The sequence below is a fragment of the Hylaeus anthracinus genome, unplaced genomic scaffold, assembly GCF_026225885.1.
Source record: "Hylaeus anthracinus isolate JK02 unplaced genomic scaffold, UHH_iyHylAnth1.0_haploid 11989, whole genome shotgun sequence".
Taxonomy (NCBI): Eukaryota; Metazoa; Arthropoda; class Insecta; order Hymenoptera; family Colletidae; genus Hylaeus; species Hylaeus anthracinus.
The window spans coordinates 4,612,583-4,640,449 of NW_026534337.1; the positions used below are offsets into that span (position 1 = coordinate 4,612,583).

Here is a 27,867-nt window from a genome sequence, read left to right on the forward strand (position 1 = left end):
TACGTGGCCGACCTTCGTCACGTGTGTTTGCCTGTTCACGACGGAAAGAATCGTCACCAAGTCATTCTGAAACTCATCGTGAAACGCGCGTATAAACGCAATCTGAAGCAATCGAACTGAACCTCCGCCGTTTCTGAAATGGGATCGTAACTTTAAATGTTTATTGATAAACGATAGACGTTTTACTTTTGGCAATGTAAAAACATAATCGAATCAAAGGTCTTTTAAATGTACATCGTCATGTAATCAACGATTGTGTGACTCTCTTCAAGATTTATTTTACAAAAATATGTATCAGATAGGACAAAATAATCTATTCTTATTCTTTTGTTTTTATTGTACTTGAGGAAGGCCTTACGTGGTGAAAATATCGCGCTAATAAAACGGAGATAATTCTATCAGATTTGGTAAATAAAACCAAATAAATTATAAGATTCATGAATTAATTTTCTTTTCTAAAACCATGATAGGTAATGATTATATACGTATGATAATTTATTTTTTGTTCCCTACTTCGTGAGTAGACCTTAATTTTAATTGCTTCTGTATTGTCTAATTTTACATGCAATTCTTGAGGACTGTGCGAGAACTTATTAGCAATATGACAACAAGATACATTACAAGAATGAACATTTTTTTATAAAACTTGGGCAGATAATCATATTATATTTGTACTGTGAATTTCTATATCGTGTTCATAAATTTTCTTTAATTATCCGTCAATGTTCTGCCAATTACTTTTATTGAACGTATATTAAAATTAATAAAATGCAGTAAATATAGCTCTATCATCGTTTTACCAAGAAATCGGTAATTTACTCGAGAAACCCTAGTATTGGGTTGTCCAGAAAGTTCGTGCTAATTTTTAAGAAACATTCAAAGACACGTTTGAATTTCGATATACAGGGTGTCCCAAAAGTCGGGGAGGAGCCGGAAATGGGGGGTAGCTAAGACGATTCTGAACAACAATTTCCTTTGCAAAAATGTCGGATGGGGCTTCGTTAAGGAGATATTCAGCGAAAACCCCGACCAATCAGAGCACGCGTAAACCGTTGGAGCGGCCGCGGTAGCGAAGGCTACGCGCTGGCGACCGCGCTTGTACGCGAACAAGTGACTCGACGTGCATCGAAGGACATTGACGCTGCCGCCTAGCGCGTAGCCTTCGCTACCGCGGCCGCTCGAACGGTCTACGCGCGCTCTGATTGGTCGGGGTTTTCTCTTAATATCTTCCTGACGAAGCCCTATCCGACATTTTTGCAAAGGAAATTGTTGTTCAGAATCGTCTCAGCTACCCCCCATGTCCGGCTCCTCCCCGACTGTTGGGACACCCTGTATATTTATTGCATTATATATGTACCATTTTGTTCCACAATTTTTCCACCTTTTAAGGGATGTCCACAAGTTATTTGTTTTCAACCATTCCGATACATTCAGACCTGTACCGCCTACTAAAAATCGGCATGGACTTTCCAGACAACCCAATAGATAATCATATTATACACGTATAAAATGTTTGGTCCTCTAATTTTTATGTTATACTTATTTATACTTTTAATTTCAATATTTAGGTCATCATTTCCAATTAATTGTTCGTCATTGTCAAATTAGATGTATTCAATATACATATACTTGTTAACGTCAACGTCCTTAGGAACGTGGACGTTGGACCACCAGACTTAGGACCACCATGGGCGGTCGGCCGGCGAGAGATGATGCCTCGGCACTAAGTATCGAGTGACGAAGGTCTGTTTGTTTATATCTAACAGATGTGTCGATTGGCAAGCAACCCGACGTTGCATTGCCTAAAAGTACAAAGACGTTGTCCTAGAGGATCTGGCCTCGGAGTGGGGAAGTCATTGCCTTTTGGTAAGAGGACTGTGAGGAACAGACGGCACTTACCCCAGAACCGTTGAAGGGAAAAGACGCTTGTATTTTTCTAACATACTTGCATTAAGAAGTATATCAAATGTAGCGAAAACATCAAGAATTATCAAAAGATATCTTGTTCTTACCGCCAAGAAAATAAATGATACAGATTTTCCTTATCAACGGAATTAGAAATTATGTAACAATTTTTATTCGGTACCTTGTACGTGTTGTAATCGTTTTTCCTACGTCAAAGCATAAATTTCGAACTAATAGGAAACGCAGAGAAGAAAAAAACCGTACGAGTACATACCCGTATTGCGTTAGTACGATTAAGTGTACACCTAACCGTGATTAACTTTGAAATCGAGTCAATGTATCGTGGAGAAAAAGAACGTGCCCAGTGAAGCACGGATAGAACAGTGCAATCAAATGCGTCGATTCATAAACAATCTACTAAGGAACAAGTATACACCTTGCTAGCGAGATTGGCAATTACCGCTGCCAGGTTCGATACACTCGATTCTTTCGTCACTGTTCCACGAGATTTGCGAGGAATGGTGAATGCCGACAAAATGTCAAATGTGAACAAGCTAGTCTTCCGAATCATTTTTCTTAAAGGGGTACTCTTCTTTCTGACCAGTTTTGAGAATATTGATAAAATAGCGACACTTCAATATTCAATTTAAAATTTTTTTTTTATCGAATTTTTGTCACTTTAGCGGCCTGAACAAATATAGTCATTTTAGAGATTTCAAAAATATCCTAGTTCGTGGTATAGGTAGATGAGGTCTTTATATGTATGCAATATTTCAAGCGTTTGAAGTTTCGTGATTGATCAGCCTAATACAAGGTTATCCATATAACTTGCTCATCCTCATTACTTTCTAAGGTATGCAATTTATCAAAAAATTTTGTATACAAAAGTATATAACTGTGTACAATTTTTTATACAACAGTTTTTCTAAATGCAATGCAGAAACTAATGCAAATGAGCGAGTTATTTCAACTACCCTGTATAGTTATAATTCTGACAATTTACAAATTTTCAATATTATTTGGTAGATATATTGTAAAGACTTCAAGCACAAAAATATTACCAACAAAAATCTATTTTTTGACTCAGAAAAAAGGAAAACCTCCTTAATCGCAATATAAAATAATATGTACAATCTCATGCTTGTTTAGTCCAAAATTTGTATCTGTAGATTAGTCTATACAAGCAAGTCCATGCAGCTCTTTAAGGACATATTTCACTCAGAAATAAAGAGAGGGGCATTATGATTTTGTTTTTAAATAACAATATGCTCCACCGTAGTCGTGGTGGATATTTAAACATGTTCTTTCACGTTTCGGCACCCCGGTAGTAATAATAATAATAATATAATCTTTGACGTTTAATTACTTGCATTTCAAATAAAAAAATTATCTAATCAATGTCATTTGTGTTTTATTAAGAAAACAATATCTGAAAGCTTCTTTTGAAAAGCCCTTTATATATCATTCTTATATATCACAACAACATTCCATTTGATTTTTCGCAATAGGTATAATGTATTAAATTGTGTATCTACGTTTAAATTAATGCTGTCCTAACTTGAAACACTTAAAACTGTAATTTAACCAATTCTGGTTGACCATGAGCCAATGAGGTTACGTGACACGGTAGTACTTAAAAAATCTAGTTTTTATCTTGTTTCTAGCTCATTTATATTATTATTATATAAATATCGATAATCATCTAAACTTCTCGAACATTAATGTTTAAATAATAATTCTACAAGTAAGTATGAGTCGAATTAAAAAATTTGTTATTTAAATACCATACGAACACATACCTTCATGCTCAACCAAAATTGTCTAAATGATAGTTTTAGCGATTTCAAATAAGTATGCTACTAATTTTAACATACAAGTACATTTCTATCTTCAAGAATCAATTTTATTTTTGATGATATACATTGTTAATACATAAGTTTTAGCTGAACTCTGTTCTTGAAAAGAACTCAACACATATAAGACCAGAAATTCTAATTATGGAATAATTATATAATTTATTGAATTCTATAATGGAATAATTTATTGCAGTCGTTAAAACGATGAAGAATATATCCAAAAGCAACATCACTTCAAGAAGTCGTAATCGTAAATGAAAAATAATCGAAAAGTGAAATAACTGTTGATACAGGTGACGCTTATGTCATAATTATACACTTTGTATTATTTCATCGGTGCATTAATTAAAACACATTTTAACAATGTTCTTCTGACATTTTCACAGCTGTTGAAATATGTGTTTGCCTTTAGTTTTAAGTAAAGAGTTCATTTTTAATATTTAATTAAATATACAGAGAATGTGCCTTCGTGAACGTAATAATATTACGTTATTGTAAAGTTATTGTTTCTAAGAAAATGTATTTTTCATTCGTCTTAAAAATATGCATGTCCTTAGCCTTGCATTAACGTTACGTAAATACTAATAACTGAATTTTTATTACGTTAAATTTTCAATCTTTTTATTAATTACACTTAACAACTTTTTTATATACACTGTTCACAATAAAAAGAAGCCAATGGCAGAAGAAGTTAAAGAATAAAAAAAAATCGATATTATTGTTTCTAACGAACATATGGAAGGACAGTACATGAGTTAATGGACCTGCATAAAGAAATAATAAAGTTCTGGATATGTTTGCTGTTCTGTGATATTAATTGTCAATCATCTTCGGTTCATAAAAGCCAAATTTATTAAATACAGTAAACGTTAAAAATTTGTAACATCTAAAGGAACAAGTACATATCAAAAGGAAAGACCTACTATGAAAATCCTATAAATATGTCTTACGAACTGTGCAACTGGTATTGAAGAAACTGTCTTCAAGATTACTATGTTAAATTAATAATTTACATAATTTCATTGTGTGGTAACCAAGAATCTCCGGACTTTCTTTCAATTTCAGTTGGAATGAACGAAATAAGATTGCTCGAATATGAAATATGTGCCATATCTATTAAAAATATGAAAACATTCAACTCTAAACCTCCATTGTATGCATTTTATCCCTTAGCATTCGAACTTTCTCTCATTGTCAACTAAAGATTTCTCAGTGTCTGTGAGGAGTACTTCGAATCCAAGGACAAAATTAATATTTTCAATTTCCTAAAAAATCAACTATTTTATTAACTTTTTATGAAATCTAATCAGGTTTTATTAATACTAAAAGTACTGGAATTTTACGTATACCTATCTCACGATGAGATATCAATTGACTTTTCGCAAAATAAACGGTAATTTCTAGATTGAAATTCTTAATTTATGAGAGGAAATAAGAAGAGAATATAACTTCTAATTCCTAATAAAATAACCAAAGCAACAAGGAAATTACAATTGACCACTTACTGTACGAATGCAGAAGATTCGAACTACAAAAAGAAAGTACAACCTAAACTCAGAAACAGCACTAATATCCCAGAAACATGTGCAAAATACCATCAATTACCTCAAGGACACCAAACTCTACAGTAGTATAGAGCACCGTTAATTAACCAGAAACCCAATCGAATTCGTCGTTAATTACCATGCTGTAGATACAACGTAAAATAAACCCGTATAAAAAAAAAAAAATAACCAAACGTATATATTAGGTTGTCCCAAAAGTTTATTAGTAAAAGTTTATTAATAAAGTAAAACATACACAATATTTTATGTCTAATGTTACATTATTGAATTGTATACGATTCATTTTGCTCCATTACTATTACAACATCAATATCTAAGAAATTAGATTGTCTATTTATATAAACACTGCCACACAAAATAATTGAGTGCAAATTATTAGGTTGTCCCAAAAGTTTCTTCTATTTCATTAAACAGCAATAAATACACAATATTTTATGTCTAATGTTACATTTTTGAATTGTGTACCATTCATTTTACTCCATTAATGTTACAACATTAACATCTAAGAAATTAAGTTGTCTATTTATATAAACAATACCACACAAAATATCAGAGTGCAAGTCACGGACGAAACTTTTGGGACAACCTAATATTTAGTTTTATAGATAAAATAATCAGTTAATCTCAGATTTCTGTTCTCCCTAATTCAATATTTACTGTGCGCACGTTTCTTCATCTCGAGAAAGGATCCATCGTATGAAGAATTGACGTATGTGTTGTTCTGATTTCAGAAATTCCTGTTCCACGGTTTACTTCGGCGACATAGGTACGGGCTCGGGGGTGGGAGAAGTAACCGCCGTCTCGGCGGGGGGTGGCAAAGGTCTCAGCCTGACTCCAACCCCCGCCAGCAACAGCAACAACACAACCACCGCCGCCCCCAGTACCACCGGCGTTACCACCATTACCACCACCACCGACACCACCCCGCAGGTCGTAACGGGGGCTGAACCGCCCCAGCATATGGAGACACCCCCGACTATGGTCCCCGACCAGGCACCCGCCTCCGGCCATCACTACCACCGTCACCATCATCATCGTCATCATCACCAACGCAGCGCATCCTCCACCCCCAGCCATGAGCCGACCACCACCGATACCTCCGACGAATTCGTCGCGGTTTCCAGAAAGCGGAAGCTCTCCTGCCAGTAAGTCGACCAAACGATTTCTCGCGGTGTTTACTCTTGATCGATACGAGAAAATTAGCGAAATCGTACCACACTCAACCCTTTCACTTCTTTCTGTTTGTATTCTCTTCGTTTCTCTTTTAGAAATAAGTTGTATTAAACTTGCCGCCTAAAGGTCGATTCAGACTATACGATACGGACCGGCAACGACACGTACCGGTACCGACACGACAAAACATTAAAACACGCGTTTTAATGGAACTAATCACACTTAACAGAAACCGACCTGAACGTTCCATCAATGGGAATAATGTGAATAGTTCCATTTAAACGCGTGTTTTAATGTTTTGTCATGTCGTTGCCGGAACGTGACGGTCCGTGTCGTATAGTCTGAATCGACCTTAAGAAAGAACAATTTCTCCGCGAATGATGTTCATTATTGTTTTTTGATCGTTAAAAATATATAAAAATGACTACTTATAAGTAGACTAGGGATTTTATATCAAACGCAGTTGAATAAGAACTGACCCAACGCGAATGATCTTAATTCTTTTCACATATGTTCCTATTTAGTCCAAACTCTTCATTACTTTCCTTTGCACTTGTTCCAAATTTACACACGAATTTCTCCCATAACAGTAGTTTTCCATATATTTCTTATAAATATATAAAATGTATAAATTTCCAAACTCTTCATTACTCAGGCTTTACGGTGACTCGAAGATTCTCTTCAAATAAGTTCTGCACATCTTACACCACGGTGTACTTATTTGTGTTAATTCGACGAAAACATTTACTGAGCAAATTCGGGTGATCCTGACTAGATAGTTATCCAAAAGGTTTCAATAAGGTTTTTTAATGAAACACGAATTGTGTGAAATGTATTCCAGGGGATATTTATTATTAATATCTTCTTTAGTGAGTTATTGATCTGGATTCTTCATTAGGAGTCCAAGTATTGAGTACTTTTTCGGAATACCTTTTTCTTTTTTTACAGAACAGAATTTACGGAATGTTTTTATAACTTTGAGAATATCTATCTTATGTTATCATTTTTACTCTTACGATATTTTTTATAATGTTTTCCGATTCTGCTACCCAAAAAGTACTAATTTTTTACCATTTTCATGATGATATAAACATGACGCATTTAGTTCATATTTTCGGCGATTCGAACCACTGTGCGTTCGAATACTTCCGTGTGTGAGTGTAGAGTGGAAATCGAACGATATTTTCCTTCTAACTTTACAATACATTCTCCAAACACATACCCTTTAGTTGCTGCAGTACTGTTTTTTAAATGCAAGTCAAATCTACGAATTTCAATTGCTTATAATTTGAGGTACAAGCGTTCGAATACTTCCGCGTATGAGTGTAGGTGGAAGTCGTACGGTATCGGTCTATTACACATTAACCCGGTACCCGTAGAGAATACGTCGAAACGAAGCCTCCCAAATGTATTCAAGACTGACATTTCCATCTACAAACATCTTTCCGCTTCCGCCTCACCCTCTTGGCACCCCGTCGACGCGTTTCGCGACGTTTCCCGTTAAACGGCCACGACTCCGAATAATTACCAATCAAGGTGTCGGTTACCAGCTCAAAGGGTCAACTTAATCATTAACAGAACCGAAGATTTGCGTCTCCGGGGAAGTGGCTGGTTGAAATTGCCTTTAGTAACCGCGCTACCCTCTGACCGGAGTCTATCCAATTTAGGAGCGATAAAACAAGCTCATAACCGTGAAGCTTGAACCAAGAACGAAATTATAATGACAATCGTTACTTCGTAAACTATTCCAATTATACACGAATCCGAGTTTTCAAGATATTTATTCAATTATCATCGTGCTTGATGTCATCTATACAAATGTTCTTTTATGTCAGCAATGTTTATCTGCTTATGCACGCTACGTATAGGAATATACGTAAATCTGAATGAACACATTGGTTGTCACACTTGAACTCGTGAATACTTCTACAAGGATACAATTTTATCTGGAGACAATTGAACATTAAATAATCTACCATTTGAGCAAGTATTTAATTTTGTAACTTCGGAAAATTCATGAATCGTATTCAGATTTATTTTTGTTAATATTTCACCTTCGGAATTAATTTGTTTAATTCCCTAACATTAAGTTTTTGGAACATGGTCATTTGGACCCATGCAACCACTTATGATGACTTTTATGCATATAAAAAGACACGCATGTATTCAATTTTGGCAAATTGATTTCACTTATTAAAGCATTATTTTAATAATAGAAATCTGATAAGAAATCTCTTTTATCTAACAAATAACTCTTCTTTCTAACAGATTACAAGTGCGCGTGATAATTATAATAATTGTAGAAGAATAACGAAAAGCAAAATTTAGTAACTACTAAACTTCGTATAGATGTATTGCAATGACCATCATATTGAAACTTTTAGAGATAACTAGTCACAAGTAATTGAATAAAAAAACGCAGAATTAATTTCTACATCTAATAATTACAAGGACCACATTCAACAAAGCATACAACATGAAATGTGCATTTTTTTTAAATACATTTGAAGAAGGAAATATTCTTCTATACTATACAATGAAATATACATTGTTTAGTTTTGTAGTAACATTGAGAAAAATTCATTCATCCATCGAACGAAACGAACGAGCGCGAAATAAAAATGTTTCTCTATGAAAATAAGAAATTTAAAGCGCGCCTCTTAAAACTTGCAAGACAGTAAGTGCGACGAAGCTGTACTCGAGCAAAACTTTGCGAAATTCCGCGTCAAAGGGGTAACGCCCTTTTGCAAGGGTGCAGAAGAAATTGTTTCAGTGGTACGCGTCTGGTTTCTCCATGTTTTTACGTTTCTTGGCTCGAGTAGGTCTTCTTCAATTATTCTACCGTTATTATATTCTCTACCCAAGGTAAACGAATCAAACGAAATGTATTATATTCTCTAACGAAATTAATAGTTTCGCAAAAATCGTGATGGTATGTTTGTTTGCATTGCCTTGTAGAGATACTCATATTTTTGCAAGATTAAGAAATTTTTTCCTTTTTATTTTCAAAAATTGAGGGAGCACAAAACTAAACAATTTATTTGCAAACGTATATTTGTGTTTCATTTCTTGAAAGAACACAGTTCAATAATGTTATGTTAAATTTTAAAATAGAAATTTTTGGATTTACTACAGTTACGGCCTTGAGTGTAGAACAGTGTTATAACACTATAATATTGATTAAAAAGTCAAATTTTTTCATTTCTTGAATGATACACATTTCAAGAATATTGTGTCAAATGTTAAGAAAGTAATGTTAACGTTAATGACATTATGAGACTGGTTTTTGTTTATATTTAAACAAATTTGTTTATTTTTAAATAACCACTTAAATTAAACATTTAAGTTCAATAAAACATAATCAACGTATGAACGCAATCCATGGTTTAGTTAGTTTATGAGGAATTTCTGAAATGACCTCTTATTTTACGCCTCCTTTCACATGTTGGGCCTCCTTAAAACAAATATGTACAGGTAAGGCTTATTACATGTGAGCAACACAGGATACTGATTATGATTTACCAAACGGTTACTTAGATTGATGTAATTATCTATAGCCTGCTATGCCGACTCAAATAAACTACCCAGTCTGCGTATAATTTTATGATAACATGTCTACGTTGAGATTGACACAAATTCCAATGGTGCTTATCATTTATCAAGAAGTCCAAGCTAGAATGATCCAATAGAGCTGAGTGGTTATAAGTGGATATGTTACAAGTACTCAATTTATAGCCTTTATTAATATTGCGCGACGCTTTTTGAAAAATTAATTAAAATTGCTTTTTGTTATAGCGACGGTAGTGACTTGTTGGACGACACGGGAGATGATGCCAAATCTGTTCGCACAAACGACGACAGTAAAAAGTAAGTACAATGCTTATAGTTAAAAAAAAAAACTGCATCGGTTTCAAAGTAAGGATTGTTTAAGTTTATAAATCAGAACCAACAAAACAGTTGTATATGTGATAATTGTGCACTTTAACATATTAGGTGTAGAAATTGATTCTGTGTCTTTATTCAGTAGTTTACAACTTTAGTTTAAACAGATATGCTTGTCCATAATTTGGTATATTAAAGTACGTACCTTCTGAATTCTCAACCTGATCTCTATTACAATGTCTCTGTACACATAATCTACGCGTTTGTTTTCAATTTAACACTGGAACTACCAAATGGATCAATTTAACTCGTATATTTCAAACATCTACCTAAAGTCACTCAGTTATTAACAATGCTTTTATTGCAATCATCTGGAACAATTTGATCGACAAATTAATTTACTCCTTACAAATACATAACTGCATCCATAATAGGTATGTATTTACCTCGGTAGTTTTAGTGATAATCTGTGACATTCAATAAATTTTATAGAATAATATAGATTAAAATAAAAATCAAGGAACATATTTCATTTTCTCAGCAATAAATATATTCCATCTATAATAGTAACGTTTTCGTGTAAAAAAATAACTCTAAAATATGATAAAAGGATTGAACCAGGAGGAAGGGGGAATGGCCAGAAGAGATTGACAACTATTCCACTGGAGAATTTTAATCATTATTTTTCCAGTCCATACTAACTACTAACATTATAAATGCGAACATAAATTTGTCCGTCTGTTTGTTACCTTTTCACGCCTAAACCGCTAAACAGATTTCGATAAAATTTGGCAAGGAGATAGATTGCGTCCTGAGGAAGGACGTAAGCTATATTTTATTTTGATAAAAATAAGGAAAGAATCAGAAATATCGATTCAAACATCTGTGTTACGGAAAACGAAAGACAGTCACTGATTGTTTCACGAAGGTTCACGTGGTTGAACTGTCAGTCGAATGCAAACAACAACAACAACAAAAATATATGTATATGTCGAATTGAGTAACCTCTTACTTTTTCGAAGTCGATTAATAAAACACATTCACGTGGTTAAATTGCTAGTCGAACACAAACGACATAAAATAAATATTATTCCACGCGTGGTGAAACTAGATCGCAGCTAGTATTTAATAAATAAAATAATTAATATCCGCAGATTATCGAAATTGTCGAGTTGTCCATGATACTACAACCTATAAGGTGTTCGTAGACGTTCGCGACTCATTGTGAATGAACGAATAACGAAACGTTTCTAACCAGCCTCTTCAGTTTAAATAATGTCTAAGTCGTTTAAGAATGATGGACATTTCGTTTGGACGTAGTAAGAAACCGCATTACGCTTTAAACCTCAATCTTGGTCAGCGGTTGTGTAGTATTATGTCAGGTATTGCCAAGGTAAGGCCACCTTGACCTACCTTAGTTCTTTCTTCTGGCTTCACCAGCGACGTCACTAATCCAGTCTGTGGTAGCGTGATAAAGATACGATCGTAAAAAAGACGGCACGTTCAACTTCATATCTTGAAAACCAATGTATTATACTGAATACAATTTATAAACAAGATTACTCTACTAACCGCATACTGAGAGTACATCCTGAAGATATTCTGTACAGATACCTACGCTATTGTGATCTGACTTGTTATCTTTCATGGATGCAAGATAGTAATTCATTGATTAGTTTGACTTTTGAGAAGATTGCTTCCTAATTAAAATTATTGAATGGATCTATGGATTGTTTATTTATTCGTTATCTTTTAAGAATTGTGTTACCATTATGAACTGAGTCACAACTGAATTTAAATTTGCACGAGAAACATAGACACTCGAATTTGATTTTGATTTATTCTTCTATTTTTACGTCCAAATCTATTATATCTATTATTCTATGTTAAAATAATTATATTGTGACATATTTGGCTAGCTTTAAATCGATATATTATAAATTCCATCTGGCAACACTTATTTATTATCAAATTGTGAGAAAACTTTATTAGATTATTAAATCAGTCGTTCCCTATACAATTATTCAATTATGTGACACCTACTATATTCTGTATTAGAACAATTCACGAAATTTATAATTGTGTCGTATATAGCACGCATAAATCTAGAAAATATGGGAGAAGATGAGAAAAATGTAAATATAAAAATGTTTGAGGAGTGTTGGGTCTTCCTAAATAAATTTAAAAAATCCTTCTGCTTTTTTTTCTTTGGCTACATTTAGTTTAAATAAAAATAAAAAATAGTTTAGCTCAACGTGCACCTCTAATTGTAGCATTGTAAAATGTGTCGACGTTTGTGTTTTTGTCTCTTTTTGATAAATAAATGTAAAAAATTCTTCTATATCCATTTTTTTAGACCAAAATTTAGTTTCCATAGAAATAAAGAAATTATTTTATTCATTAAGTACCTGTAATTGAAAAATTGTAAGATGTTCCAATGTTCGCATTCTCTCGTCTTCTATTTTCTCAAGTAAATTATAAAAATCCTACATTCAGTTTTCCAAAGCAAAGTAAGTGCCTGTAAGAATAAAAGAAATAGTTTTATTCAACAAGCACATGTAATTGAAACATTATATAAAGTATTTCAGTTTAAGTCATTTTTGGATGAATACATTTAAAAAATCCTTCTATATTCATTTTACCCGACCAAATTTAGTTTGAATAAGAATAAAAGAACAGATTTGTTCGAGAAGTACCTGCAATTGAAACATTGTTGCTGCGTTTAAAATTCACGCTCTCATTTTATCTTCAGCATCTTCAGTCAGGTTCTTCAGCGACGCGACATCCAGCGTCGTCGTGAATTAATTATAAACGGCGATTCAGTTAATAAGTGACGCTTTTGTGCGTGGAACGTCGTTGATTTGCCTACCGAGAATTCGCATTCATCGCCTGGAGCCATGATATTGGACGGCGGAAATCGCCGCAGAGAGAGGCTGGTTTCGGTTTACAAGCGGGTCGCGCGTCGCCTTATTAATTTGAGAAATACACAGCTATCCTTGCAAATAAGTAAGCGCGTGCCAACATCCGCGCGTTAACGTAATTTTAATATCGTATTAATTTGAGGTTCTGTGGTAATTATTTCCTGCCTACGTTCTCGCTATGATTATCTGCACTCGCCGACTTTATTAAATATGGTTGGTTCATTTCACTCAAAATCAATATCGTTTTGCTCTGGATAACAGGAATTTTTGTAAAACCGGAATATGATGTAATTCATGTAAATTTGAGAAGGGTTTAAGTCATTGATTTCTGTTTTGGAATTTGTTTAAAACATATAGAATTTTTTTTTTAAGTAAGTCGCGTGATTTGCAACTTTTTGTATTTATTCTATTTGTTATCTTCATAAAAAAATTTCAAAATAGTAAGAAAATTACGCAAGGTGCACGAAAACGTGGAAGACAAACCTGGTTAAATATATGATACTGTGTATGAAACGAGAATGTGAATCTTTTAGACAAATCCTACAACGCTTCAATTACAAGTACTTCTTGAACAAAACTACTTGAACTACACGTCATTTTTTAAAACCTAATTTTGGTTCTGAATTGTGCAAATTGCATTTTTTTATATGTGGACTATATCTTACTTTTATTTAACTTTTATTTCTAAAAAATATGAAATATATATCATAAGATATATTTGTGTAATTTTCGCTATTTTATCATTATTAATACAATCCCTATCCCCCTTTTTGTTTCTTAACTTTGATCTGAAGATATTTATTCAATTGCATTGTTCTAATTTATATGAAAATTAATAAGCCACATCACAGTGTTGTACATATCAATATTATTAATATTTTCTGAATAATATGGTCAATGTATACAACCACCATTATAAATTTCGTAAAATATTTTAATTCAAAATGCAACAGTTGTATTACTCTCTGTACCAAAAATTTCACTTATTATAAATCAACCTTAAAAATTAATTCATGATTAATTTTTATTTTTTTTTAAATTAGTTCATAGCGTAAAAATTAATTCATAGCGTAAAAATTAATTGTTTTTCTCGTTCATGAAAAGAGGCCTTCTGGAACGTGAAGCCCAGACCAATGAGTCTGCTGGCCCATCCTGAGATAGGGCTTAAAATTACGTTAACATTTTCTTCTTCGCAATGTGTTGCAGACAGAATCATAGTGAGATCGAAAAGAGAAGGAGAGACAAGATGAACACTTACATCACAGAGCTTTCAGCGATGATACCGATGTGCCACGCGATGTCTCGCAAACTCGATAAGTTGACCGTATTGAGAATGGCGGTGCAACACTTGAAGACCATCCTGGGTGCCGTTACCTCATATACGGAAGGTCACTATAAGCCAGCATTCCTCAGTGATCAAGAGCTTAAAACGCTCATACTTCAAGTGAGTATAATAACAAACATGATTAACTTTTATCAGAATTAATTGATTGCTGGTAATTCATTAATGGAATTAATGATACAGCATCAGAAATTACTGTTGTTCATAAATGAATAAAAATTCGTGGAATAACGACTGTGGAAGCATTTTATATATTGGAGGACGATACATCTCGACCCTATTGTGCAAAATTCTAGGAGGAAAGTTGTAGCTTCAATATATTTATTGATTATTAATAAAGATGCATGTTTATATATTAGAATACATTTGGGTACATTAGGAACTTATTTTGCGATCAATGAACATTTCGTTAGATCAAAGAATCAATGAATTCTCTGATTTCATATTACTTCTAAACTTTTCGGAGAACTAATTCTCACGAAATATAATTAGTTAATAATCAATTGCAATTACGCAACATTTACCATTGTAACTTGGACATATTTATATATTTTTTACATATTATAATATACACAGGACCTGACGTAATTAGATCTTCATAATTATCTTCCTTATCATTAATTAAATAATTCCACGTAATTAATTAATTAGTTCTATATAAACATGTAAATTGTTCATTATATTACACACAGAACTTTATGAAATTGAAATTGTAAAATTCCTTGTCACTAATTAACGAGATTGGAGCGCTTACGGTTCGATACAGGACAAAAAACATTTTAAAATTAAATATGGAAAAGTAATCATATCGGTAATTATCACATCAAGTAATTATATCAAGTCATGTGTTTTTTTTTTTTTTTATTAAATAGCGGCAAATTCTAATACTTAATAATAATTCCACAGTTTAAAACGAAAATAAAATCGAATGGCAAAATAAAAATTGTAGTTTCATACAGGTAATGCTAATCAACTTGTTAGTATAATTATCTAAGCAAACCTTGCTTAGACGTAATTAAATTTCTACCGTCTCCGACTGTATCACTGAAAGCTGCCAGGTTCGTGCATCAAAGACTCAAATAAGGAAGTATAGTTCGACTACAACATTATCCCCAATCCTCGTAAATCAACCGACGCGATTTCCTCGTCGATGATTGATTTCTAAATGTCCCCAGGTAAATAGTAATGATGCAACATGCTTGGAGCCGAGGTTGATAGTCTTATTATGACGTTCGATGGAGGTAAGCACACGAGTATCGTTGAAAGTTTCAAAGCGACCGATTCCGACGATGAGATTATGCGTCATTACCGATTCCGTATTCGGGAAACCAGATAACAGATACGATTGTGCATACCATTCGGGTAAGACTTCCTGCTAAATCAGAATCACTTGCGTAATTCGTGGCTCGATTCGAACACTGCGAATGTGCGCGAGATTCGGGCGCTTATGGTTCGATTTGGGACAAAAAACGTTTTTTAAATTAAATGTAGAAGAGTAACTTTTATATCTGGTCGTGTGCTGTTATGGTTTCTTTCTTTTTATTTTATAGGGGCATATTTTAATGTTTCCAATTAAAAAATATTTAGCTACTATGATATTCAACATGTATGGTGAAAAAATTAGTTAAACTCAAAGCAGAGAGAATCATCGTAGAAAAATCCAAGAGAAATTTATTCTATAATTGAATATTTCAAATTAATATTTATAATTGAAAAATATTTAGCCACTATGATATTCAACATTTACGATGAAAAAGATAGTTAACCACAAAGTAAAGTGAATCATTTTAGTAAAATCCAAGCCAAAATTTTATATAGAAAAACTCCTCTCGGTTAATTTTTTTGTTTAATACATTCGCAATCGCTGACTTGAATTCACGTCATTTCAAATTCTATTCCTGGTTGTCTGTTATCTACCTCGGAAGCAAGTACACAAATTATGAAAATCTTCTTATTCGTGTCTTCGTGAGAATGATCGTTAAGGTCGAAAACGTCTAAGTGCAAATTTCTCTTCATTTTCAACACCAGAAGTGGCTCACAAGATCGACGCTCGTTTCTTCTAAAAATATCGGCAAACTCGCGATACGATTATTGTAATTTATTTCCACTCTCAGTTTTCTCTAAATTTTCCCATGCTTTCATGGGTGCGATCGCATCAGCCATACAGTCATTAATTCGCTAATTGGGAGCAGTCCGCGAGAAAAGTTTTTGCGTCGTTTGTAAAAGGCCGTCCTGTATCTTTTGCAATCCTTCGCGCGGGACTGACTCTGTCTAACAGCCGTGGCTAACCTTTCTCCAGCGTGCTATAAATTTTTCACAGAGATAGGTCTCGTGACGGGTGAAAGAGAAGGGTTCGAAGGCATGTAGATCTGCAATTAGACCCCGGCGTGATGTTGATAACACGTCAACTAGTAGTACTTAACTTGCGTGCACCTCGGATTATCGATTATAGAAGGACTTAACGTCGTAATATGGTAAGAATTTACGAATAATTCTCACGAACGGCAGGATCGTGCCTTGGGAATTCCAGAAGCAATAAATATAAGACGGAAAGTTGATGGACACGATGAATGATTCGGGTCTATGTTGCATGCTTCGTAGTAATTATTAATAATTAATTTAAAAAATTAAACGACGGATTGCGGTCTATACTCGTGCATACATTCATGTTGCATGAGCTGGTAGTCAATTCAAGTAGACAATTAAGTCAAATAATCCTTACGTTCCAATATTGTATTTGGACCCTTGTTAGAATTCTTTATTGATGTAATTTTATTGAATATTTTACATCAGTGCTTTTTAAATCATTTAAATTATTTTTGACATATTAATTAAATTGTCTAATGCACGTTACTCTATTTGGTTCCAAATATGATGAAACCAAAAGATTTCAATCAGATTTAAATCTTATCAGAACATAATTAATTTAGGCACTACGTAAACGATTAGTAGCGTTTTATCTAAAACGAGATCTGCTTCGTAAGCCTTACATAATTATATTGCTCTGTGTATCGAAAAAATACTATTACTGAACTACCAATAAAAAGTAGTGTTGTTATATATGTATGTGTATTTTATTCGAAATTTACATTTAGTTTAAAAGTTTGCTAATATACATACCACTCGTTTAAAAAGAAACCGATGTATCAACGAAAATATCTTATTTGAGTAATAAGTAAATTGCAAATTGTAAATGCAAAATAAAATCTTTGCAAACTTGCTTATAAAAATTGAACCTAAATTAGAATTTATTTTACTCTGAAAATATTGTAGTATAAACTTCGTTTTCTTTTTATATTATTAGATACTGTGTGGATTTCTTAGTTCCTTACATATTCTCTATAGATGCATAAATATCCGCAGTCTAGTAATACGTAATACTTTTATACATAGAACAATACTACTACGTTACTTACTCTTTAGATCTGATAGATGAATACGTCGGTGAGACTCATTTGGTCCTGTCTTAGATGTAACGCTATTAATCGGTCCAACAGTTCTCAATTAATCGGTAGTTTATCACTACATAATTAGTTTGAACAGACTCTCCAAGCGATTAGCAGCATCTTATCTGAGGAAAGATCTACTAAATAAACCTTACTAATGAATTCAGCTATAGATCCGTGTCGAAAGATAGTAATATTATTCTGTTTTCTACAGATACTATTATTACTATCATGGCACAATTAATTAAAGCGCATATGAGTTTCTTAAATATCTTTTTTGTATAAATTTGAAATTCCTTTAGTACAAAGTTTGGGTCAAAAGGCTCGATTAACCCTCGTGTAATATGGTCTGGGTGTACGATAATCTATATTAATATTATAAAAAGGTAAAGTTTGTTTGCTTGTTTGTATGTATGTAGGGGATAATCTTCGGAACAGCTGAACCGATTTTAAACATTTTTTTAATAATAGAAAGCTACGTTAGGCTACGTTTTATTTTGATAAAAATATGATTTCAATGTGAAATCTGAAAGATAAAATTTGCCCTGTACAGCATGGTATTTGGTCGCATAGTTTAGGAAATAATGAAAAGTGGAAATAACTCACAGAGAAATGAATTAATGAATAGATCATTCATCGGACCACCGAATTCGTCATTAACATTTACATTTAAAAATGTATCTCTACCGTTCAACCAGTTAAATGCGTTCAACTGTTACCAAGTAGCTAACTACATACTTGCATAAACACTATAATAATAATTGCACCTATGTGAATGGACAATCCAATCACGAACGTGTTGTTATAATCGATAATATATGTAGAATAAGAATAGTATTCCACGAGGGTGAAACCCCGGGGCGCAGCTAGTAATTAATATATTTAGATATTATCAGTCCATGGGATAGAAATAGATTAATGAAAATATGAATAAAATGACTTTGACTATGAATGCATCATCATACTGAATCGTACAGAATCTTACACTTTTGCACTTTTGCACTTTACACTTTACACTTTATACTTTTGCACTGTGCATTTTTGCACTTTACATTTGCACTTTTTATATCTAAAGATCTTTTTACAAGTACGCAGCCATTAGCTCGCTATTACTCGCGACGAAGGATTGTTCGTCACGAATAATACCGATTACCAGGTCTCACCACGTGGAGGTTGCTGCGACTAGAGACCCGGAGATAGAAGGAATCAAAGTTCCTTCGATCTCCCTCTACATACAGTATACATACGTAGATGCATACTCTACATAAAGTCAACGAGCTTAATACTAAGTACGAAACGATGAAAATCAAAGGAAAACAAAATTCCCTTCGATTTCCAAAGTCTAAGTCCGACTCTGCCAAACAATTATTTGAATTAAGAGGGTGAAGTTAAATTGAGATCTAACTTGAGATGTAACTGGACTTACTGAGTCAGTCCCGTTTCCTCTTGATGGATCTGGACTCGAGAGGAAGACGACCGATGCCTCCGAACCAGTCCTCCACACCCTGCACCCATCTGGGAGCCACGACGGACCCGACTTGCATCCGTCTCACAGCGCCTTGGACTTACTGCACTGCGCCGGGAGCCTGGACTACACCAGATGGGATACAGGGAGTAGAGAACCGATCCGGGGAAGCTGATTGTCTTCCTCTCGAATACAGATCCACCAGGAGGACGGCAACCGACCTTTCTGTCCAGTTACACAGTTGGTCACTTCACTTATCACATCAAGTAATAGTGACCGAAGTGGAGAACAATGTTGTTAGTCCAATATGGACCTACGAACAAACAAAAGAATTCAACAAATGATTAATAATTATTTGGTACAGGACAGAGACTCGTACATCCATGCCTTAAAACTAACTTAGACACATGCCTTAAAACTAACTAAGATACATGCCTTAAAACTAACTAGACTAAACTAAGGTACCCACAAGCAATATCAAGCTGCGATAATAAACGGAAACTACAAATAGGAGGGACGCGAGACGCGGACACGCGATCACGAGATCCATACCGACCGAAGGATCGTCGAAGAATGAGACCACACCCTTCGTATAGCTACGTCGAGGGTCGCGGCTCGTTTGTGCCTTTCAAAGTAGAGAAGGGGAAGGACGAACAACAACCGCATGACATGTCGTGACATGTCGATTCGAAGGCTCGTTGAATAATTCTCGTGAAAATAATTCGTGAAACATTAATATCACAGCAAAATCATATTCCCCATCATTGTTTAAATAATAAGTATCGTTAATAATTACTTTAACTATTGTCAGAAATTAATATTTAGTTGGTTCATTCAATAGATATTAAAATATTGACAAATTTCTTACGATTAATGTCTCGAATAAATACTTATTCTGAACCGTGATTGTTATTAATGTTTAATCGAACACTGAATGATACTGTATGTATCACAAATGTTCAATTATGTCGGAGATATTAAGTTTTAATTGTTCCAATCAATAGATATTAAAATATAGAAAAATAACTCACGATTACGTATTTAAATTTTATTCTCAACTTTTTATGTTTGGAAATATTACTTTTTCAAAAAACATTGGTATAATAATCTAAAACTTTTGAATACCAATTGAATATTCACAATGCATATAGTAACATTCAGTCTTCGATTAAATATTAATAAGAATCACGGTTCAGAATAAGTATTCATCGAACACAGTAATCGCGAGAAATTTTTCTATATCGTTATATCTGGTAGCTGGAATAACTGAAAGTTAATTTCTGACAATAGTTACATTAATTATTAACAATATTTGTTCAAGCAATGACCGAGGATATGACTTTGCTGTAATATTACACCGCACGGACAGCGGTAGATGCTTTTTCTAAAAATGTTCAAAATCATTACTAGCTACTAAATAACTAGTTTGTGATTTCAATCACCAACCAATTACATTTCTTTTGAGTAGCTTCGTGTGTGGACGACCTAATAGATTCCGAAATATTGGACCACATAAGTTTTGTCCCGCTAGATCACTGAAATATCATACTGTGGGTCTTCTTCTTTATTTGCTGTTCTTTTCAAGCTGTGTAACGGGACATATTTATTCTGTTACTACCCACCCATTTCATCGCCTTACAGCATTTTTCACCATATAACGTGACAAGAATTTCGGCTGTTCGAAAATAGAAAGAAAATTTTCAATCCTAAATGCTAGCATCCTGTAGCTCAATATTTAGCATCAAAGAATAGCCCAAAGTTTACCCAGTACATAGATCCCAATCACCCTTTATCGTTATCAGACTAAAACTATTCCACCAAGTATACTCCAGATCGCTTACGGATGCAATGACTGTCGTAAAATCCTGTGTAGAGTCCACCTTGACATAAGACCACAAGGGCTCTCCATTGCCTCTCCTCAAAATCGCTACCAACCAGACGTGTCGCAATGATCTTAACGGAATCGTTTATAGGCGTGCAATGTACAGTATAGATCGTGTAGAAACAAACGACACGTCGTGAGCACGTTTCCTGCGGTTACGGAGGTTTAAGAATGGAGTCTCGTGAAACGGTATCGCTTAGAGTTCCTTTTCACTCTAGATTCCGTCACGCGACTGAGCACAGAGAGTACGTGTCGGTGGCTTGGCTAGTCATTTTTCATTGTCGCGCTCGTACGTAGATACGTTTATCTTTTATCGGGACTTTCCTTTGCCTCTATCCCTCCCGCGAGCAAAATATCCAAGCGGAATGACCACACCCGGCATACCACGAGCAGATCAACGCCGACTCCGGCTCCATTATTACCGGCAGAAACTTTCATTGTGAATTGCTTCAAGTTTATTACTCCCGATATATGCACCCCAGTATCCGGCTCGCGGATAAATTAACAATTCCATCGTACGACGAATAATAACTGTAAACTTTCCAATGGGTGTTGTCGTCGTAAATCGCGAGATTGATGCGGAAAGATCACTATACGACGTATGCAATGATAAACTCCTCTTGAGACATGCTAAGATCCCGTGACTCGGATTTGAAGTCTCAGTTATGGTTTTGCGTATGCTGATAGGGAAAATAATAGTGGAAATTGTTCATGGTTAGAGAGAAAGGATTGCATAGGCCTTTGAAAACAACCGATGGCTTGGAATACAGTGGTGTCTGATTAAGCATGTATTAATCTACTGAAAACTATAGATTGCGAAGCATAATTATACCACCAGCCATATTTTTAAATGTTTCGGACTCTTTAGTCAGTGTAAAATGAAATCAATTGTATGAGATAAAAAGCAATTTCAAATCTTTTTTCATTCCTACCGAAAAATCTGTAATATTTAATAATATAGGTGAGAACATATTCTAAAAACGTAGTAGTAGCACTTAAAGGTATATTTCATACATTAATTGGAATAGCAGAATAATAAGTGGCATGGTCTTATGAAATGACCTAATACTGTGAATTGTAGAGAATCTAAAGGTAACATCTACATTGAATGATACCTGCAAACTTTTAATCCTCGATGACAGACTCCGATACAGCAAAGGCGGATACTTGAGGCTCCAATGGGTGTTGTCGTCGTAAATCGTAAAATTATTGAGAAAAATCGCTATATAGCACACGCAGTAATAAATTCTTTCTATTAAGACACATGCCAAGCACCTCACGCTGAATTACGTTTGTGTTGGTGTTATTATCTTCGATGGTGAATATCTCAATTTGCAATTGCCAACCACGATTGACAGTATCATGGAGGTAGCTCAGATTTCCCTATTTAACATATGGAATACATACTTTAAGAATATTTATTTTGAAATTTAATTTAATTTTAATAATTAGTTATTCAATATAATACCAATCTAAGGTAGTTAAACCATAGAATAGTTTACTAGCCAAATTAAACTAGTTATTTTATGGATTTCCTATTAACTGATTAATATTGAATTAATTATTCTGTAAAATAACGTATTTGTACGAAATAAAGTACGAAATAAATAGGCAAGACCATCTGATTAAAATTAGAAATCATCTAAATCCACTTTACAGTAACTATTTAAATGCTGAAAATCTATTACTTTTACTACTACTTCTTCTTTTCACTCTTCTTTTTCTGGTATGCTTCACAGTTTTCCAGAAAATTTTGTATCAATCCCTACATTACATTTTTGTTCATCGTTTAGTTCATTAATCATTCGATCCGTTCCTCCATGTTCTATTACAAGGTGGTTATCATACAAACATGAAATAAATCATGTTTTGCAATGTAAAACGCTACTTCAGAATCGGTTTCTTTAATCGATACAATTAATTTTTTAACCGACTTCGAAAAGGAGGAAGTGACTCAATTTCAATTTTTTCAGGGCCTCTTATAGCCATATAGAGTATTGGATTCATCGATAAAACTTTACTAGCAGATCGTGCCTTCCATGTGATGCTGTGAAACGTTTCGATGATCTGTTAGATTAATTATGTAATACTGAATTGTCAAGTAGTCGTAGACTAATCGATGACCGATCGATAATGTCGTATGAGATGATGTATTTTCATTACTGTAATATTGGAGCTGATTAAAAGATAAATTTAGCCATGTGTAATATATTGACCTTCGGATGATCTTCTGAGCAAATGTCTCTATGGAATCATAATTTGTCAGATACTGTCACGCAGCTCTAGATCGTGACGATTTCATCGCCACATTTTACTGTGGATGTAATCAGAATAATAAGTTGTCTAAGAAAAGTTCAAATATTATTTCATGTACTTATCTAAATTTTAGTAAAGGTCAATGTTTCAAGCAAACATAACATTTTGTTGCATTTTGAACTTACCTGTACATAGTTTATAACGTTCTATGTCTGCTTAATATTTTTGAATACTACTTATTTTTTATATTATCAGGATTGAATTTTAAGACATCAACGTCTATCCTGATCATGTGTTGGCTAAATGTAATGGAATCAATAATGAGTAGACTGTGGATTTTATATTTTAATATAGTAAACATGTACAAACTATACATAATATACAATTGATATACGTTGATATAATGTTTGCAAATAAATGTTTCATTACAAATATACGTGTAATATATATGTAAATATATGTTTAAATATATGTGTAAAGTTTATTCGTGTATATATTTATAATCGAACATTTATTTGGAAACATCAAACTTATCATTTAATCAAAACTTATATCTTATATTAAAACTTATATTAAACTTATTTTAATCAAAACTTATCATCTACACTTTCTTCGATACTTATGGGACTGACTGTATGCAGAATATATTCCATTAATTAATATAATGATACTAATATTTCGTCTTGCATATGTTCATATACCTTTGAAGTACATTTAGCATATATTTGTCATATTTTCTTGCATCATAAATGCATAAAATCCGCAGTTCAATTATGAGGCTTGCTAATATTAATTGAATTTTATTTGTGTCGATTTAATTCATTCTGAATGGAGCAGAATTGAAAAACTAATTATTCTTGAGGATCTCCAAGACTAATTCTACGAAGTGTGCAAAAAAAACTTCAAATAACAATTTCTTATACCATGAAAGAATCTTTTAAAATTGTATAATTACATTGTTTTAATAACGTTCTTACAAGAAATCTTGAACTGAATAAAATAATTTGAAATACATAAACATATACTTAACGCCTTTTGTATTTTCAAAATTATATTTGATAACCGTATTCATCATAACAGGGTGCTCTGTAGATGCAATTTATGTAACAAAGAACACATCAGCCTGATTGACTAGCCTGAGATCTACATATGTATGTACTTAATTTCACTTCGAGTTCCACCTAACATGGTACGATTCAATCGCGTTACAGTAGCGTTAACTATACGTACAAAAAGATTGTGGTACAAAACTAATTCGATGAATTTCAACTATTCCTTTAATTTGAATTTAAAATAGAACACACTCCAAACGTCATAAAACTTTTCCCTCGGTATAAATTATTCAAACGATGAAAAATATTTTTCAGATAAATTTTCGTGACAGATTCAGTGTTGCTCCTTACTGTATCGATCATTGGTCGGTCAGGTTTGATTCCTCGCGTCCATGGATCTTTATCAAACGATCACGATAGCAGAAGTACCGGCGCGTCAATATCGTATGCATGTGTATCGTCAATCTCTTGCTAGGTAAAGCAGCTAGCCTAAGTGCGTTGTGGTTGCGTAATCGACGTTTGCGAAGCCCGCAACGATATATCTTCGGTCGCATACAACATTCATTAACGTCAGTACGCTGCTACGTATTTAAAGCCGTAAATTCGCCATCGCAAGTGCGCGATTTACATGCGATCGAATTTCACGTTCGGATCGAGGCGATCTCCACTCGACGAGTCGATATCCTCGATATCCACACAGGTATTTACACGCTAAGGAATACGATTATCCCAGGCATTCGAGGACCAGTTTTATAATTGGTACTTACTACCTTTATTACTATTGGGAGACAAATGTTCTTGAAATCGTGCTCGTGTACTTTCTAATGTCTACGAAGATGAGAACAGGGGTGGGAATGAAGAAACTCCTTACTGGATAACATGGATCTCTTGCTCTTAGCCTACGGCTGATGATATTAGGTGTAAAAATTAATTCTGAACCTTTATGTTCAATCATTTATAACTGTAATTAAGTAAAGATATTTTATCCATTATAGTGAATTTATATACATGACTTAAGTGTCAACCAGATGACCATTGCAATTTAGCTATATGAAGTTCAATAGCTAACTTTGTTTATTGCTGATATTCTAACAGATTGCGAGTAGACATATTAGATTGTCCCAAAAGTTTCTTTCGTAATTTGCACTCAATTATTTTGTGCGGTAGTGTTTATACAAATAGTCAATCTAATTTCTTAGATGTTGATGTTGTAACAGTAATGGAACAAAATGAATCGTACACAATTAAATAATGTAACATTAGACATAAAATATTGTGTATGTATTACTTATTAATAAAATGAAAGAAACTTTTGAGACAATCTAGTACTTGACAATTATTAGGTGTAGACATTGATATCGCGCTTTTACATTCAGTTGTTTATAACTTCAGTTTGAATAAAGATATTTACCCTCCATTTTGTGGAGGGTATCCACTTTTTATTATAAAAATATACAGATATATTCCAGTGCACTTAATGGGTTTTAACGTCATAGCTATAAAAATCACATGGTATGAAAATAAATTTGTATAAATAATAAAAGAATTCCTGTCTTCTAATACCTGTAAACAAAATATTCTCCTCTAAATACTAGAGGACAACTTCTTACAGCAATTTGTTGAATTTTTAGCCATCGAAAGACAATTGTTTATACTGTGTATACACGGTCTGTCTAAAAAGAAACCGAACTTTTGCTATAAAAAGAAAAAAGTACAAGTAAAGTTTTTACACACACGTTTATTTACTCAAAATAATCTCCCTCTGCGTCAATACAACTAAAAGATCGCGTAATTAACATTTCGAAGGACCTTTGCAGCTCCTGTTTTGATAGCCCGTTTAGTACGGCGGTTACAGCGGCCTGAATCTCCGAAATATTGCCATAATGTGCTGCCCTTTTCATTGGAATTTTCAATTTTGGGTTTGACGCAGAGGGAGATTATTTTGAGTAAATAAACGTGTGTGTAAAAACTTTACTTGTACTTTTTTCTTTTTTTAGCAAAAGTTCGGTTTCTTTTTAGACAGACCGTGTATTCCAAGGTGTACAAAATGTATACAGTTGTACCGTCATCAGTGACGATTTCATTTCCCCGACGCCCTTCTCACAGAATTGCAATAAACATTTGATCTAGATGACGTAATCAAAGGCTATTTCTTCTGTTTCAGGCCGCGGAGGGTTTTGTCTTCGTGGTGGGCTGTGATCGCGGAAGAATTCTTTACGTTTCCGAGTCTGTTTTGCAGACACTCAACTATTCTCAGGTAACCACTCTCTGTTTTCTACTGGTCACTGACCAGTATCAGGTCATTTCATAAGTCTACGTACTTTTGTTCGAGTAAATTGAATTATACCGAAGTATAGCAAGTATACTGAATATTAATCATCCATGTAGCAACGAAATTCCTGTATGATTATTTTCTGTGAATAAAGTGAGTGGTCAATATTTGAATACTGGACGAAAACTAAATTCAAACTTTTCAAGAAAACGATTTTTTAATCACTCAAATGTTGTTCATTAACAAAATATATTGACACTCATATTTTACATCTACCGCACTATTTCGTGCAATTTTAATATATTTTATTTATATTATAAAAGAAGATGAAAATCTACAATACAATTCATTTAACAAGATTGATATATCGAGTTAAATAATAGTAATACAGAAATTAGAGGAAATCTATGTAAGTTCATATAAAATATGTTTATTTACATATTTTACTAACCCATTATCACTTATTGACAATACTGAAATATAAATAAAATTTCACTTCCAACCTAATGTTCTATATATCCAATTGTCGTCAGTTTTATACATTTTATTTTCAAAAATTCATGCTGTATCAATTTATATAATAGCAATACGTTCGCATATGCCTATAAAACCAATAGTTCACATAGTTAAATGTGCGCAGACTTAAAAAATGACTTGATAAAATACGAGCAATAAAATGAATGTCAGTGGAGGTTAAGTTTAAGATAGAAATGAAATGTGCCTATCGCATTTACATAATTGCTTGCAATAAAATGAAAGGAGCAAACATTAATCGTTTTGTTATTGCAAAGCACTTGAACAAGACGACGATGAGAACCTAGAAAGGCTTTATTTGGATGAACTTTATTTT

The 27,867-nt window shown here is 33.5% G+C and overlaps 1 protein-coding gene across 10 annotated transcripts in view; it reads left to right on the plus strand.

Moving 5' to 3' along the window:
- LOC128888004 (protein cycle) overlaps window positions 1-27,867 on the plus strand; it is a 101,767-nt gene that overhangs the window by 59,332 nt on the left and 14,568 nt on the right. For all 10 annotated transcript variants that reach the window (XM_054144572.1, XM_054144580.1, XM_054144577.1 and 7 more), the window contains 4 exons: window positions 6,058-6,471; window positions 10,295-10,366; window positions 14,509-14,746; window positions 26,910-27,002. In XM_054144572.1, coding sequence (XP_054000547.1) covers window positions 6,058-6,471; window positions 10,295-10,366; window positions 14,509-14,746; window positions 26,910-27,002 — 817 coding nt within the window. The remainder of the gene's footprint in view (window positions 1-6,057; window positions 6,472-10,294; window positions 10,367-14,508; window positions 14,747-26,909; window positions 27,003-27,867) is intronic.